This window comes from Chionomys nivalis, chromosome 11 (genome assembly GCF_950005125.1).
Source record: "Chionomys nivalis chromosome 11, mChiNiv1.1, whole genome shotgun sequence".
NCBI lineage: Eukaryota > Metazoa > Chordata > Mammalia > Rodentia > Cricetidae > Chionomys > Chionomys nivalis.
Genome location: NC_080096.1, coordinates 39,395,570 through 39,412,085, shown reverse-complemented (window position 1 = coordinate 39,412,085; position 16,516 = coordinate 39,395,570). Strand labels below are relative to the sequence as shown.

The 16,516-nt window shown below is 46.1% G+C and overlaps 1 protein-coding gene across 1 annotated transcript; it reads left to right on the top strand.

Annotated features, from left to right (window-relative positions):
* The first annotated feature begins 3,857 nt into the window (after window positions 1-3,857).
* Window positions 3,858-16,149, top strand: LOC130883682 (cytochrome c oxidase assembly factor 7). The gene is made up of 3 exons (XM_057784373.1): window positions 3,858-4,251; window positions 5,748-5,888; window positions 12,785-16,149. Exons 1-3 carry the CDS (start codon window positions 4,146-4,148, stop codon window positions 13,231-13,233), a joined length of 696 nt encoding a protein of 231 aa, XP_057640356.1. The 5' UTR covers window positions 3,858-4,145; the 3' UTR covers window positions 13,234-16,149.
* Window positions 16,150-16,516: the final 367 nt, after the last annotated feature.

The following is a 16,516-nucleotide window of genomic DNA, read 5'->3' as shown; positions in this document are numbered from 1 at the left end:
ATTAAGAACAAGAACTATTATACGTATGAGCTGATGCTTTTCCTGTTCTGAGAGTTGCATGCTTTGATTGAGACCTTCTGGTTTTTAGTAGTGCATCCTTCAAACCCTAGTCACTATGAAAGCACCCAGGGATGATATTGAATGAGTGAGGAGATTGCTGTGAAGACCAAAGGGAATTGCATAAATTAACCACAACCGGTGGTTAATGACCATGGATATCAGCTCAGTCTCAGTCTGGAGTTAGAAAGTGAGCTGTGCAATGCATGAATCCGTCCCTCCAGCACTTGGGATGTCAGCTGTGAACTCTAGGATTAGAAAAACTCCTTCAGCTGGGCATGGTGGTGCACGCCTTTAATTCCAGCAGAGGCAGGCGGATCTCAGTGAGTTAGTGGCCAGCCTGGTCTACCAAGGACTTTTAAACAGAGAAACCCTGTCTCGGGGGGTGGGGAGGAGTTCCTTCACAGTGTTTTCCAGAAAAATTGCTTCACCTTATCTGCAACAGTTGGAAACACGCCTGCTAGCTACACATCACACTTACAGAAAAGGGCAGTTAGGTGAAAAATAAGAGATTAATTTGTGATAAACACAGATCAATGTATTCATTGGGCAACCAATACCTTTACAAAGTAAACATGAACATTTGGAAGAAAACAGAAGATCTGGGTATGCCTCAGAGGAAGAAAACGCGCCGCGCACGTGAGGCCCTGGCTGTGATCTCAGCACTTGAAAACCGAGGGAAATAATCCTACAGAGATAATGAAAGGACTTAAATAAAGCAGCAGCATACTGTTTTTTTTTATTTATTTATTTTTTTTGACGATCTTACATTTCTTTTTAAAATTTGAAGCATGCTTTAAATCCCAGCACTGGGGAGGCAGAGGCAGGTGGATCTCTGTGCGTTCCAGGCCAACTTGATCTATAGAGTAGTTCTGAGACATCCAGAGCTACACAGTGAAACCCTGTCTCAAAAACAAACAAACAAAAAAGTATGATTAAGTGACTTTGTGCTTGTTCTGGTGGTGCCTCTATTTCTGCCAACCCTCTACTGCCCTCTACTGCTCAGTTGGTCTCATTGCACAGCAGTTTAATGACTGAGAAGGAGTACTTGTGGCCAGTCCTTGACTTTAATTATGTGTAGCATCCTTACTGAACCCTGCTCTATTATTTTATTTTCTCATAGTATTGGTGAATCAGCCTAGGACCTTGACCATGCCAGGCAAATGTGCAGCACGAATTCTAATTGGTCTTAATAATAAAAACCCAGAGTCAGATATTAGGGGGTAAAAGCTGAAAGATCAGAGAAGCAGAGCAGCCGGTCACTAGTTCTTACATCTACGAAATCCTCAGAACCAACGGGGCAAAATCCTGTTTCTAGAATTCTCAGACTGAATGGGGATCCTGTCTCTACAAGTTCTCAGACTGATTGCCTTGAGTTCCTGTCTCCTCCCGCCTTTTATTCCTCTCTGCCCAGCCATATCCCTTCCCGCCTCCATCTCCCTAGTGCTGGGATTAAAGGTGTGAGCCACCACTGCCTGGCCTCTATGGCCACACTCTCACCCTTAGGCAAGCTTTATTTGCTATAGCACAAACAAAATATCACCACAGGAAGTCTTACTCCCCCCCCTCCCACACACACACCAGTTTTGTTTGTTCTGTTTCTGTATTTTTGAGACAACGTCTCACTACATAGCTCAGGTTGGCCTCAACTTAGTATATAGTCAAGGATGATTCTGAAGAAAAAAACAGGATGACTTTGAACTCCTACACCTGGCTTTTGGACAGGATAAGGACTTTTTTTGTATTTGTTCATTTGTGGGAGGAGGGGAGTTTGATCCACACCATCTCACTGACTCCCCCCCCCCCCCGCCCCCGGGATTGAACCTAGGATCTTGAGCAGGATGGGCAAGAGTTATAACTCTGAGCTCCACTCTCAGGGTGGGAGAGCCATTCTCAGCTAAGCTCTGTCTACCCTCCAAAACTAGTCCTTTCATAACGTATTATACAGAATATATCAAGTAATATGGAACATTGAGGAAGAAGCTTCTAGATCTATTTTGGGTTGGTGTAGTCGTTGTATCTGTCAAACTTTATTGAGAGGATATGATGAGATTTCACAGGGCCTTGAAGGTCAGGCTAAGGAGGGAGTCTCAAAACCAAAGGTCAGGCCTTCCCATCCGGGGGCATGTTTCCTGAGGTTCCCTCTGGTGGTCAGGGATTAAAAAAAAGAATATGGGTAGCTGGATGTGGTATCTTATACCTGCAATAGTACTCTGTTGGTTGAGGCAAGAGGATCGTCTCAAGTTAAAGGAAGTCCTAAACTACACGGTGAGATTCTATGCCAAGGAAAACGGTGGCATACACCTTTAATCCCAGCACTCTGGAGGCAGAGACAGGCAGAACTCTGAGTTCAAAGCTAGTCTGGTCTACAATATGAGTTCCAGGACAGCCAGAGCTGCTACACAGAGCAACCCTGCCTCAAAAAAACAAAACCAACCAACCAAATAAATAAATACGTAAATCGGGAATTTCCAAAGACGTTTACTAGCTGAAGTAAGTTGCTCCCCATCTGTCATTAAAATGAGTTAGTGGTGAGGCCACGCTATATCAGATACTGGGAAAACATGGACTGTGCTACACAGAAAAGCCCTAGACCAAGGGGGGGGGGAGGGAGGAACTGCCTTTGGGTAGTTTGTGAAAATTTTAAAAAATACAGGTGAAGCCCCTTGCCCGATCTTGACGCGCTTCTCCTTTTGCGTGGTGCTGGGGATCGAACCTAGGACCCCTGCACATGCTAGGGAAGCCCTCTGCCACCAAGCTAAGTCGTCATTCTTTCTCTCTCTCCCTCTCTTTTGGTTTTTCGAGACAGGGTTTCCTGTGTATCTCTGGCTGTCCTGGAACTCACTCTGTATACCAGGCTGGCCTCGAACTCAGAGATTCGCCTGCCTCTGTCTCCTGAGTACTGGGATTAGAGGCGTGCACCACCACTGCCCAGCTTAAATATATTTTTTAAAAATAACTATTTATTTATTTATTTATTTATTTATTTATTTATTTATTTATTATTTATACAGCGTTCTGCCTGCATTCCAGAAGAGGACACATGGTGGCTCACAAACATCTGCAATGAGATCTGGTGCCCTCTTCTGTAAGTGTAGTCAGAGTTTTTAACCTCTGAGCCATCTCTCTAGCTCTTCATTCTTTTTTTTTTAACTTTTTATAATTTATTTCACTTTATTTTATGTGCACTGGTGTGAAAGTGTCAGATCGCCCTGGAACTGGATTTATAGACAGTTGTGAGCTGCCTGCCATGTGTATGCTGGGAATTGAACCCGGGTCCTCTGGAAGAGCAGTCAGTGCTCTTAAGCACCAAGCCATCTCTCCAACCCTAGCTCTTCGTTCTTTCTCTTTGGAAAAAAGTTAAACTCTGAACCCATTTCTCGGTCTGCTATTAGAGAAGCATCATACGTACGTTGTCGCTGTAAAAGGTTTAGCTAGTGCAAAGCTCTTAGACCCGGATTCAATACTCAGCACTCGGCACCAGCTATCACCAACGTCACTACCAGCACTCGCGATCACATTCAAATCCCACGTCATTAATGGTGGTGACCTTGATGGGTCTAGAAAGAATATTGAGATAAATGCATCCCGTGGCACTAGCAGAGATTTATTTTTGTCAGGTGTTCCAGCCATATGTTGTTGGACACACAAGTTACTCAAAACGCTTGCTGCCTGAATACGCAAATGCTTTCCTGATGAATTTCAAGTTCTGTATTTTGCAGGGCTGGGAGCACTTAGCGGTGAGCTCCAGCCCAGCGCTGCAAGCTCTGGGAAGGCAGGGACCGGAGCTCCCGGCTGTCTCGGCTTTAGAACTGGGCCTGCAGGAGGGCTGGCTGATCCCGACTGCAGGGAGAAAACCACTATGTGGCAGAATTACCTCACTTCAGCGGAGGTAGACTACCAGGAGGGAGCCTTCCACAAAGACGAAGAAATGGGAAAGCCACCCCTACCGCAAAGGCTGTTGGGAGCGTCGGTATCCGGAGACCCGCAGAGCGCTGACCTCACACATGCTGCGGCAAGCCCCGCCCACTGGGCAGCTCACGTGATCTGGGGGCGGGACCACGTCCGGGTTCGTGGGAGTTGGAGTCATGGCGGGCTTGGTTGACTTCCAAGACGAGGAGCAGGTGAAGTCTTTCCTGGAGAACATGAAGGTGGAGTGTCACTACCAGTGCTACCGCGAGAAGGACCCGGATGGTGAGCGCCGCCCGCGCAGCCGGGGATGCCGAGAAGGGGCGCGAGCGTTTGGCTAGGACGCGGTCACGTGGCGGGTCGAGGACGCCTGAGGACGCGGTCAGGGACACTAGCAGGCTGTGGGCGGGGACTTGGGGTGTACCGGGGGCGGGGCTTCTGCGGAGGGGCGGAGCCCTCAGGCTAGACCCGGCGTGATCGGGTTTAGGGTGGAAGGACCTGAGATGCAATGGTGAACACGCATAGGAAATAAAAGAAATATGTCATAATAGTAAATGAGAACCAGGTTAGGATAAAAGAACTGGTACTGCACAATGGAATGGCTTTTGAATAAACTTATATATGAGGGGACAAACCATTGTCGGTCTTTGCCAGGCAGAGATAATAGCTAATGAAAAGATCTGAGACAGAACTGGCCTCTTTTGTGTGTAGTGTGGTGGTTGAGTGTAGGGTTGATTGACGCCCAGAGAAGCAGAGTTGTTTTCCTAGTGTTTTATTTATTTTGTAGTCAGTGGAGGTAAGGTGGGAAAACAGAGTTCTCTTTTGGAAGGTCGAAGTCAGGACCTGTCAGAATTAAGTCAAATTAATTCTTGTGGTGCAGTTTTGAGACTCAAACCCAGGGCTTCTGTGTGTATTAGGCAAGTCTTTACCATTGTGCTCTGCCTCCGGTTCCAGAATGAAGTTTGTACAGGGAACCTGGGTTGCAGTGTGTCCGTCCTTCTAAGGCAGGAACTTGATCCTGTAGAGATGTTTGAGGGGTTCATGGTAGTTGGTGTGTGTTATGTGGAGACTATACAGAGCTGTGAGTGGAGAACGGGCTGAGGCCTGGGGATGTGGGTGCTAGTGTTCACCCTGAGTTCAGTTCCTGGCTTAAACTGGGTGTGGCAGCACATGCCTGGCCTGGGTGTGATCCTGGCACTCTGGGAAGTGGAGGCAGGGAGGGTCAGGGACAGACAGCCTCAGCTACGTAGTGTGTTCTGGTCCAGTCTAAGCTATATAAGACCCTGTCTCAAGGAAATAAATAGAATTAAAAAAACAAAGATAACATGTGTTATGATTTTCTGTGTCAGAATGTCTCGTCATCCTGTAGTCATACAGGCAGGTGCAAACATGTGCCTCTGTGTAACGTTTTTACAAAGGCAAAGCGAATCTTAGCCCGTTCCCTTCTTTGTAGCTTACTTGTGTTATTTTTATTGCGGGGCTAGAGATTGAACAGAGGGCCTCCCACGCTCTAGCAAGTACTGTGCCGCCTAACTACATACAGCCTAGCTACACACAGCCTAGTGGCACACAGCCTAGCTGCACACAGCTTAGGTACACACAGCCTAACTGCACACAGCCTAGCTGCACACAGCCTAGCGGCACACAGCCTAACTGCACACAGCCTAGCTGCACACAGCCTAGCTACACACAGCCATTTGAGTAAGAGCTAGGCTCTATCTGGCTCTACCTGGACCCACTGAACAGCAGCAGCTGGTATGAGCAACTCTTCCCTCTCCTAGGATGCTATCGGCTGGTGGACTATCTGGAGGGGATCCAGAAGAATTTTGATGAAGCTGCCAAGGTGCTGAAGTTCAACTGTGAGGACAATGGGCACAGTGACAGCTGCTATAAACTGGGGGCCTATTACGTGACTGGAAAAGGTAAGATGCCTCACAGAGTACAGGCAGGGGTCAGCAGAGAGGTGGTGGGAGAGAGTGGCCCTTTAAGTGAAGCAGCCTTTGAGGTTACTGTTTGCACATTGTGGGACCTTGAGCTAATTAATTTTCTTCTTTTTCTTAAAGAAGTTTTTTTTTTAATATTTATTTATTTATTTATTTATTTATTTATTTATTTATTACGTATACAATATTCTGTCTGTATGCCTACAGGCCAGAAGAGGGCACCAGACTCCATTATAGTTGGTTGTGAGCCACCATGTGGTTGCTAGGAATTGAACTCAGGACCTTTGGAAGAGCAGGCAATGCTCTTAACCTCTGAGCCATCTCTCCAGCCCCTTTAAAGAAGTTTTTAAAATTACATTTACTTATTGATTTTGGTGTGGGGCAGGTATGTACCATGCCCTACATGTGGAGATGAGAGGACAGCTGACAGAAGTTGGTTCTCCAGTTCCACCGTGTAGGTTCTGGGAACTGAACCCAGGTCATCAGAGTTGGCAGCAGCAAGTCATGTCTCTGGCTCATGATTAAAATACTTTTTTTTTTTTTGGGGGGGGGGGTTTCGAGACAGGGTTTCTCCATAGCTTTTTTTTTTTGGTTCCTGCCCTGGAACTAGCTCTTGTAGACCAGGCTGACCTGGAACTCACAGAGATTCGCCTGCCTCTGCCTCCCGAGTGCTGGCATTAAAGGCGTGCGCCACCACCGCCTGGCCATGATTAAAATATTTTTAAACAGGGTCTCTCTACAGCCCTGTCTGTCCTGGAACTCACTCTGTAAACCAGGCTGGCTCAGAGATCCACTTGCCTCTGCCTTCTGAGTGCTGGGCATGGGCTACCAGGTCTAGCTCATTATTTAGGATAGGATTTTACTCTAGTTTTGTTGGCTGCTCTGGTTAGAGTCTCTGAAAGGAGAAAACCCCAATTGAGAAAATGCCTGCGTAAGATCAGGCTATAGGGCTACCCTGTAGGACGTTTCTTTTTCTTTTGGATTTTTTTTGTTTGTTTGATTGAGGTTTTTTTTTTTTTTTTTTTTTTTTTTTTTTTTTTTTTTTGGTTTTTCGAGGCAGGGTTTCTCTGTAGCTTTGATGCCTGTCCCGGAACTAGCTCTTGTAGACCAGGCTGGCCTCGAACTCACAAAGATCCGCTTGCCTCTGCCTCCCGAGTGCTGGGATTAAAGGCGTGCGCCACCACCACCCGGTGAGTTTTGGTTTTTTGAGGCAGAGTTTCTCTGTGGAGCTTTGGAGACTGTCCTGGAATTTACTCTGTAGATCAAGCTGGCCTTGAACTCACAGAGATCCGCCTGCCTCTACTGGGATTAAAGTTCTGTTGCCACCACCATCCAGCAAGTAGGACATTTGCCTACTTAGTGATTGATGGGGGAGGGCCCAGCCCATTGTGTGTGAGACCACCAACTCTGGGCAGGTAACGGTTCTGGGTTCTATAAGAAAGCAGGCTATGGTCTACAAAACGAGTTCCAGGACAGCCAGGACTGTTACACAGAGAAACCCTGTCTCAAAAAAATAATGGAAAAAGAGAAAAAGAAAGCCAAGGGTGGATTATGGATATGGAAAAATAAGCCAGATGAACCCTTTCCTTTCCAACTTGTTTTTGGTCATGATATTTAATCATAGCAATAGAAACCCTAAGACACTGGCCTAGAATTCATTCTGTAGTCCAAGCTGGCCTGGAATTTTCAGGAACCTCCTGCCTCTGCTTCCTGAATGAGAAATTACAGATTAGGTGCTGTTGGAAGGACCAGCCTTTGGTAGTTTAGGAATTGAAGGAGAGCCATGGAGTCGGCGGGACTAATCATTCAATTGACCTTAATTCTCTGGGGCCAGTGAGAATTGGAAACTCTCTCTCACTCTCTCTCTCTCTCTCTCTCTCTCTCTCTCTCTCTCTCTCTCTCTCTCTCTCACACACACACACACACACACACACACACACCCTCCAGCATGTCAGCATCTCACTAGGGTACTGATGAATAGCAGGCCCTCAGAGAAACTGAAGAGGAGACAGAGCAGGCAAACTGCTGGACAGACAAACAGACACTCGAGGACTTTTCTGCGGACCAAAGCTTAGTTCTTCCTTTTATTCTTTCTGTTGCTTGTTCTACTCTATTCTTTTTCTGTTCTTCTACCCTGATGTTTCCCTTCTGTGCCTCTTTATTTTTTCCCTTACAGCATGTATATACCCCCAAAAATCTTTCAAGCAATATAAAAATTACAATATGGTTATATTCTATTTTTTAAGAGAATGATTACAATGAATACAAATAAGAGACATCATGTTTTCCATTTCCCTTACGTAAATATTTTATATATTACAGGTGAAAACAAATTATCTTTAAGAACCCACATACATTCATATCCAAGCAACTTGTTATAGATTAACAAAGTGTGAATAAACAAGACACTTTGTAGTAATGTGATGTTTTGCTATTTGGACTCTTAGGGGCCCACCACCCAGATCCAAAATGGATCACATACAGAGTCTTATTTATAAACATCCGGCCTTGGCTTGGCTCATTTCTTGCCTGCGTTTCTTATATTATCCCATCTACCATTTGGCCTCTGTGTTTCTACTATTCACTTATTTCTTTAAATCTTACCCCGCCTCCCGAGACACGGTTTCTTTGTGTAAGAACTGTGGTTGTCCTGGAACTAGCTCTTGTAGACCAGGCTGGCCTTGAACTCACAGAGATCCACCTGCCTCTGCCTCTCAAGTGCTGGGATTAAAAGTGCGCCACCACCAAGCTTAAATCTTACTCTGTGGATTGCTGTGTAGCTGAGTGCCTGACCCCTGAAGTCCGTCTCCCAGTGTTCTCCTTCTGTATCCTCCGTGCCTGCCAGCCCCGCCTGTCCTTTCTCCTGCCTTGCTATTGGCCATTCAGATCTTTATTAGATCATCGGGTTTTCTAGACAGAAAATGTATCACAGCTTCATGGAGTTAAACAAATGCAACATAAACAAAAGTAACACACCTTAAAATAATATTCCCAACAGTGCCTTACTCAGCTAATTCTTTTACCAGCAGGTTGCATTTTGCAGTTACCAAAAAACAAAAATTAAAAAAATGAGTTATTTAATTATCTCAAAAGGTAATCTTATAAAAATCTGAAAAGAATCACAAATCTAAACTTCCATATATGAAAAACAATCAGTCATTTCTACTTTAAGACCTTAGGGTGCATACCCACTCATCAACAGTGTTTTTTATTAAATCCTATCAGGAAGTTGAGAGCAGAAATGGTTACAAGTAATTAATCATCGTCTTTGATCATCAGGCTATTGTCGCAAGAAAGGTACGTCAGCCAGCAGTGGCCAGGCTGCAATTGTTTTTGTTCCCTGACATCAGTGAGTCCCTTATTCAGCTGTTTAAAGTGTGTCTTTCTAAACTTTATAAATTGTCCCCCAAGATTTTCTATCTCAGAGCCATTAACAAAAGCATCTTAACCTATATTACTAGCAATCCATATGTCTAGAGTCTTTCTCAGAATGGTGGTTGAGTCGTCAATCTGCTCCAGCAGCAATGCTTGGAAAAAGTCAATCACTGTTATTGTAAGTACCAGCAACACTGCCCAGTGAGGGGCTAGAAACCCCGGAGAGTTTTCATGTAACTCATAGATTATGATGGGCAGTGAGCAGAGCTGTGCTCAATAGCACATGTAGTCCCTGCGGTTCCATTGCTTGAAGGCTCACTCAGACATGGCTTTGCTGCCCGCCCAGCCATTGTTCCATGTGTTCCTTCCATGCTGCCTGTTGGTTCCCTTGCATGACCCTGACAATTAGGCATGACAACCATCCCAGCCTTAGCTAGTCACTTTTAACTCCGTGTTCCAGTTTTAGCACCTGTAAACTGGGGTTTACAGAGCCTGGACTTAATGTAGTTGGGTTACAGATTGAGATCCTGCCTCAGAATTCAAAAGAAAAAGGAATGAACTAGTTCTTGCTCCATAGTTTTATTGTGAAAGATAGAGAGTATCAGTATGAAACATACACTTGAGGAGATTACAGACTACTGAGAACACAAGGCCAATGGAGAATCCTTTATTTGCTACTGACTGAGGACAGGCTCATACCAGAAAGAACTCCACCTAAATTGAAGCACGGTGGGGTTCTAACATCCAAAACACAATCACTTCACGTCAGAGGCATGGGAGGGTGGGGTGGGATGTCTGTGTGCCTGTGTGAGGAGGTCAGTTTGTTAGAACAGTTTGTTTGATGTTGTAAGACAATGGCCCTCCGGAAGCCGCATGAGAACGTTCTGCTCTGCAGGATGTGGCGCTGGGGGTGTCGTTAGATAAACTAGGACAAAATGGAGTTACTCTGGGCAGGTCAGGTAAAGATATTAGTACGTGGACTGTAGATAGAGGTGGCTCAGCTGTTAAGCACTTGTTCTTGCAGAGGACCCAGGTTCACAACCATCTGTAACTCCAGTTCCAGGGACTTCAACTTCTGACCTCAAGCACTAGGTGCACACATGGTGCACACACATATGCACAGGTAGAATACTCTAAATAAAATTCAGAAATAAAATACAGTAAAGCTATCAGGATGTCCTGAACACAGAATAAGAACTGAGTAATTGTGCCCTTATATTTCTTCTCACGCCCCAGTTGGCATTAGATCTTAAGTAATGCTAAGTTTTTGCCACATACCAAGGTTCCCTCTTTGCTTCTATGGGCTAGGAATTTGGGGTTGGTTTAGCTGGGTGCCTTGGTCAAAACACTGGCAAGGGAAGTAGTGCTGCAGTGGTTGGAAGGTGTGATTGAAGTTGCCCTTTAGATGCTGACTTACTTCCTGGCCTGATTGCAAAGTCAGCTGCTGTCTGGGGACTCTGATCCCAGTGACTGTGAGCTCTCCATGTCCCCCTGCTGTGCTCAAGTCTCCTAATGATCTGCCTTTAGCTTTCTTCAGGGTAAGTAACCCAACAGAGAATCCAAAAAGGATTGGAGCAATGACTCAGTGATTCAACTGGCTGTTCTCCTAGGAGACCTGCGTTTCTTTCCCAGCACCCACATGGCAGTTACAGCTATCCCTAACTCCAATTCTAGGGGGTTTGATGCCTCTTCTGGCCTCTGCAGGTACCAGGCATGCATGTGATACACATATATACATGCAGGCACTCACCTGTACTCAGAAAATAAGTTTGACATTCATGCAATCTCTTAACTGTAATCCCCTGTAAGTCAGAATCAAAAAGCAGGTCACATACTTCCAACATATAATGGCACGGGTTATACATTACCATTCCAAAACATAGGGAAGGAAGCATAGTGAGGAAATATTAGACCAGAAAAGACTGAAAACCTGCTGGGCAAACTCCAAACTCTACACCTCCATGTCAAAATGCTCTTCAGATCTCCGGGTCCTTTCAATTTTGTTGACTGCAGTACCCTTCTTCTTGGACTGGTTCCACTTCCTGTTAGCAGCTTTTCTTGGCAGGTGTCCCACAGCTCTGGCATCTCCAGTATCCTGGGGTCTCCAACGCAATTCAAGCTTCAACTTCACAGCTTCACAAAACACCCTCTCTAGGCCTTCATTCAGGGACACCCTTGACACATGTCTGGTCTCAGCAGCTTTCCTTAGACACAGGCGAATTCCATAGCCCCTTCTGTTTTTAACTCTAAAGCCAGAATCATGTGTCTCAAGTTGCCAAGTTCTGCTGGGGCTGGAACATGGCTCATTCAGTTACATCTTTGTTAACTTTCTGGTTTTGATCATTTCTTCCATGGCCTAAGTTGGCTGTCCTGAAACTGGATCTGAAGACCAGGATGGCTTCAAACTCAGAGATCTTCCAGCTTCTCACTTCTCAGAGCTGGGATTAAAGGACTGTGTCACTACATACAGCTCTAAACTTTTCTTTAATCCTTTTCACAAGTTGGAAATTTAGCTAGGTGGGATCTTTGTCCTGAGGTCACCACACCCTTTATTCCATTTCTTAATCCGTTTATCTCCTTGGCCAGAGAAATTCCTTCCATTTCACTTTTTTTTTTTTTTTTTTTTTTTTTTGGTTCTCTGTGTAGCTTTGGAGCCTGACCTGTCCTGGCACCAGTCTGGCCTCAAACTCACAGAGATCCTCCTGCTTCTGCCTCCCAAGTGCTGGGATTAAAGGTGTTAAGCCACACACATCTTAGCTTTAGCTTTTCGTTGTTGTTGGTCTGCCCTGGGAGATTATTTCCAGGAGCCTCGTAGGATCAGAATCTTCCTTCAGGTACTCCAGATCTTGTGCACAGAGAATTGGCATAAACACCCACACATCCTTCCTTCCCTTCAAATCATTTCTAGCTGGGCTACCTAATACAGTGTAAACACTACCGTAATAGTTGTCCCATGGACTGTTCTGGGAATGACAGGGAAAGTCCATACGTTTTTAGCACAGACATGTTTTTTCCCTGAATATTTTCAGTCCGTGGTCGGATAAATTTGCAGCTGGTGTCTGGGTTGAGTGCTGTAATCGTGTTCATAACTGATGGGATCTGTATATGCAGAGCTCATAAATATGGAGGCCAACTGTATATTTAGATTAAGAAACATTCAGTTGCTTATTTTAAAAATGCAGTGTTCTCACCGGAGCCCCACGTGGTAGTCTCTGGTGCTCTAAGCTGACTTGTCTCTTCCTGGCTTGGCTTCCTCATAAGAGATCATGTGAACCAAAGAGTCCATGGCTCCCTTCCTCCATCTTACTTTAGCTCAAAGGCTTGTCTCAGGGATGGTTCCCTAACCTTGACCAGACACAAATAGGTTCAGCCCTGGTTTGGTGTGGTGGAGGTATTGGGAATTGAACCCAGGCCCTCTGATATTGTTAGGCAAGAGCTCTCCCACTGAGCTGTCTGCCCAGCCCTTGAGCCTACCTTTCCTTTTTATTCTGTGTCCGTAGGTGGCCTGACTCAGGACCTAAAAGCTGCGTCCGCCTGCTTTCTGAAGGCCTGTGAAAAGCCAGGGAAGAAGTCTGTGGAGTCCTGTCACAATGTTGGGCTCCTGGCACACGACGGACAGGTCAACGAGGACGGCCAGCCTGACCTGGGAAAGGCCAGGGACTACTACACTAGAGCCTGTGATGGCGGCTACGCAGCCAGCTGCTTCAACCTCAGCGCCATGTTTCTACAGGGTGCCCCTGGCTTTCCCAAGGACATGGCTCTGGCGTGTAAATATTCAATGAAGGCCTGTGACCTGGGCCACATCTGGGCCTGCGCCAATGCCAGCCGCATGTATAAACTGGGGGATGGTGTTGATAAGGACGAGGCCAAGGCCGAAATGCTGAAAAATAGGGCCCAGCAGCTCCACAAAGAACAACAGAAAAACGTCCAACCTTTAACGTTTGGGTAATATGTGGCCCCCTCCCTTCCAAGCAGCGGACAGCTTGACAATGACACCTCTGCTATGGAACCAGATGAGCCCTTGGAGGTCAGTCAGTGCCATCTGCTCCAGAGTGCCACCTGCTGGGAGGGGCTGGAAGTGTGTGTTTAGTAAATAATCCTTTGTGGGTTTTCTGTGAAGACACCTGTGTTATGGGGGCCTTAATTTCTAAACTGGACCTCTGAAAAATAGGGGCAAACTGAGGAGCCTTTTGGGGTTGGGGAAACAAAGAGCAGCTGGGAAATTTAGCAGCCACAGGCCTCGAAGAATCAGTCAGAAGAGCTTGAAAAGTAGAAAGTGTCCTAATTTGCATAACAGAGGTCTTGAGGAGCTAAGAACAGCCGCAGTCACGACTGCCGCCCTCTGCCTTATGTAACCACGGTGTGGGCTTCTTGCCTTTCCAGTCAGGCCTTTCGATAGACTTATAGGGATCAGGAGCTATGTGCCAAGTGAAGGTTGAAGGTGGTTATATTATGCCTGGCGGTTAGGAAACAAAACCTAAGCGTCCCCTCCTCTAGACAAGACATTTGCAGTTCAAAATTACCCTCCTCAGCTGCCTCTGCTCCTCATGGGAAGACAGATGACTCCTGAAGCAGCTGCCGCTCGGGATCTGACAGGACAGCACAAAGCTGTCCACTGAACAGAACCTTTTCCTTTTGGGGGTGTGGGCAGAGTGTTTCGAGACAGGGTTTCTCTGTGTAACAGTCCTGGCTATCCCAGTACTTGCCTTGTAGACCAGAACTCATAAAGATCCACCTACCTCTGCCTCCCAAGTGCTGGGATTAAAGGCACGCACGCACCACCACCACCACCGTCTGGCTGCTTCTTTTTTGAACAGGCCTTTGTGCTATCTATGCTGGCCTTAAAACTCCCAGCCCTACCTCAGCCCACTGTGTCAGGCAGGACTGACTGAACTTGTTGAACTGTCCAGATGAATGAGCTGTTTCAGTTGACTTTTTAATCTGTTGTGCTCCTGTTCTCCAGATCCTGGCAGGATGGAATGTACTCATCATGGTGGCTGTGCAGTTTTCTTTTTTGTCTTTGTGTTTGCATGTGCCTTTGTAATCTTTTTTCCTTCTATTGTCTCTACTTGTCACTAGGGGGCGAGCTTGTCCTTTTCCTCTGACAGCTGGACCACTGTATCTATCCTTACCCTGGCTTCCCTTCTGGTCTGGCAGCTGGCTGCCCTAGAAGGCAAGCTTGCCTTTGAGGGCTGTGCACACAGCCAGCTGCCCCCTCAAGTTGACACAGAGGAGGGCCTTTCCTGAGTGTGGAGAGAGCTTTTTAAAAGACATCAAGTTTGCTTTTAGAATGTCTTGAAAATAGCGTTTGTTGTGATTGGCTGCTGTAGACCAACAGGCTTGGGCAAATATCCTAATCGTGGGGAAACTACACATGAAAACCACACAAGCCGGGCGGTGGTGGCGCACGCCTTTAATCCCAGCACTTTGGAGGCAGAGGCAGGTGGATCTCTGTGAGTTCGAGACCAGCCTGGTCTACAAGAGCTAGTTCCAGGACAGGCTCCAAAGCCATAGAGAAACCCTGTCTCGAAAAACCAAAAAAAAAAAAAAAAAAAACCAAAAAGAAAACCACACAAACTCTTCTACTGTCCTGGGACCACAGCGTGGAAGGAAGCAGCTGATCCTGCAAGTTGTCCTGTGGCCTCCATGCAGGACTGTACACACCGTGAAAAATAAATGGAATAAGAAATAAAACAGTAGACAGTCGATTTGATTACAAGATAACTGAAAGCTATGTGCAGAAGTGCCAGGCTAACCGGGACTACATAGTGAAACCCTGTCTCAACAAAAGCCAGCAGCCTCTGCACCACTGCGACCCCAGAAGGCAAAACAACAAATGCAGGTGGAATCTAGTGGCAAGGACAGCATCGTTCATGAGAACAAAAGATGGCTCAGCCACTTGGGAAGACAGCCGATCAGTATTTAAGAAAACTAAACATACAGCGTCTTTTGGCAATCTTGCCTCTTTATATTTCCCCCGGGGTATTAGACATAGGCTCAAATCCAGTAGGGCTGTGAGTGGCAAACTTTGTGATTGTCAAAGCTTGGAAGCAACAAAGCAGATGAAAGGGTAAATGATACAATAGAATATCTAGGTACTTAAAAAAAAATGAGTCACAGCAGATGCAGAGGGATATTACTGAACGGAAGGGCCAAATCTGAAAGGTGACATTCCTGATTCCCGTTGTATGATACTGGTGTCCTCAAAAAAGTGGTATCGGTAAGTTAGAACCTGGCAGTGTGACTCTGTGGAAGAGGGCTGAGTTCCTGGGTTCTGTGGGTTCTGGGACTACAGGTTAAGCGGAGGTGGCAGGCTGCTGAGATGGCTCAACAGGTAAGAGAGCTCACTGCTGCTCCTGCAGGGGGCTTGAGATTGGTTCTATCACATGGTGCCTCAGAACCTTCTGACGGCAACTCCAGGGGATCTCACCCTCTTCTGGCCCCAGAGGCAGTAGGCACATACATGGTACACAGATATGTAAAGTTCACATGGTAGGGTGGTTACAGTGTTTAAGGTCATGAGGCCACTCTGTATGGTACACTTGATGTGGATACGGGTCATGAGCCATTTGTCCAAATTGGTAAAATGTGAAATAAGAGTAAACCCTAATGTAAGCGAGGACTTTGGGGGATCATGTGCTAACAGAGGTTCATTGATCATAATGGGCCTTCTGGGGAAAGTGTCAGGATGTCTCTGTGTAAGGGCTGATTCTTCCTATAGGAAGTTGCTGCATTGTCTCAATTTTACTCTGAACCAAAAGCTGTAAGAAAATCTGTTGAAAATACAATCACACCAAGATACTACCTCACACCCAGTAGGACCACTACTTTAAAATAGATGTCAAGTATAGAGAAATCGGGACCATTATGCCCTGCTGATGAAAATGTGAAAATTTAGAAATAAACTGCATTTTGTTTACGAAGTTGCTTGGAAAGATTTGTGGCTCTCAGCATAGCAGAGAGAGGCCTGGACTTCGCTCTTGTGGATGTGTGCAGTTCTGGGCTAGGCAGAGGCAGACCAAGCCTGTGCATTTAGAGCACCTGACAGTAAGAAGAGGAAACTTTAAATTAGCCCTGTGAGCTAGTAATTCCACTCCTGCATACCTGTCTGCAGGAACTGGAAGCTGGATCCCCCGGGATTTCTCTGTGTGAAAAACACAAGACGCCGTACACAGTGGGATATAACCAGCTTTGGCATGTGCCTGCGTGTGTGTCCATGTGAGTGTTAGATC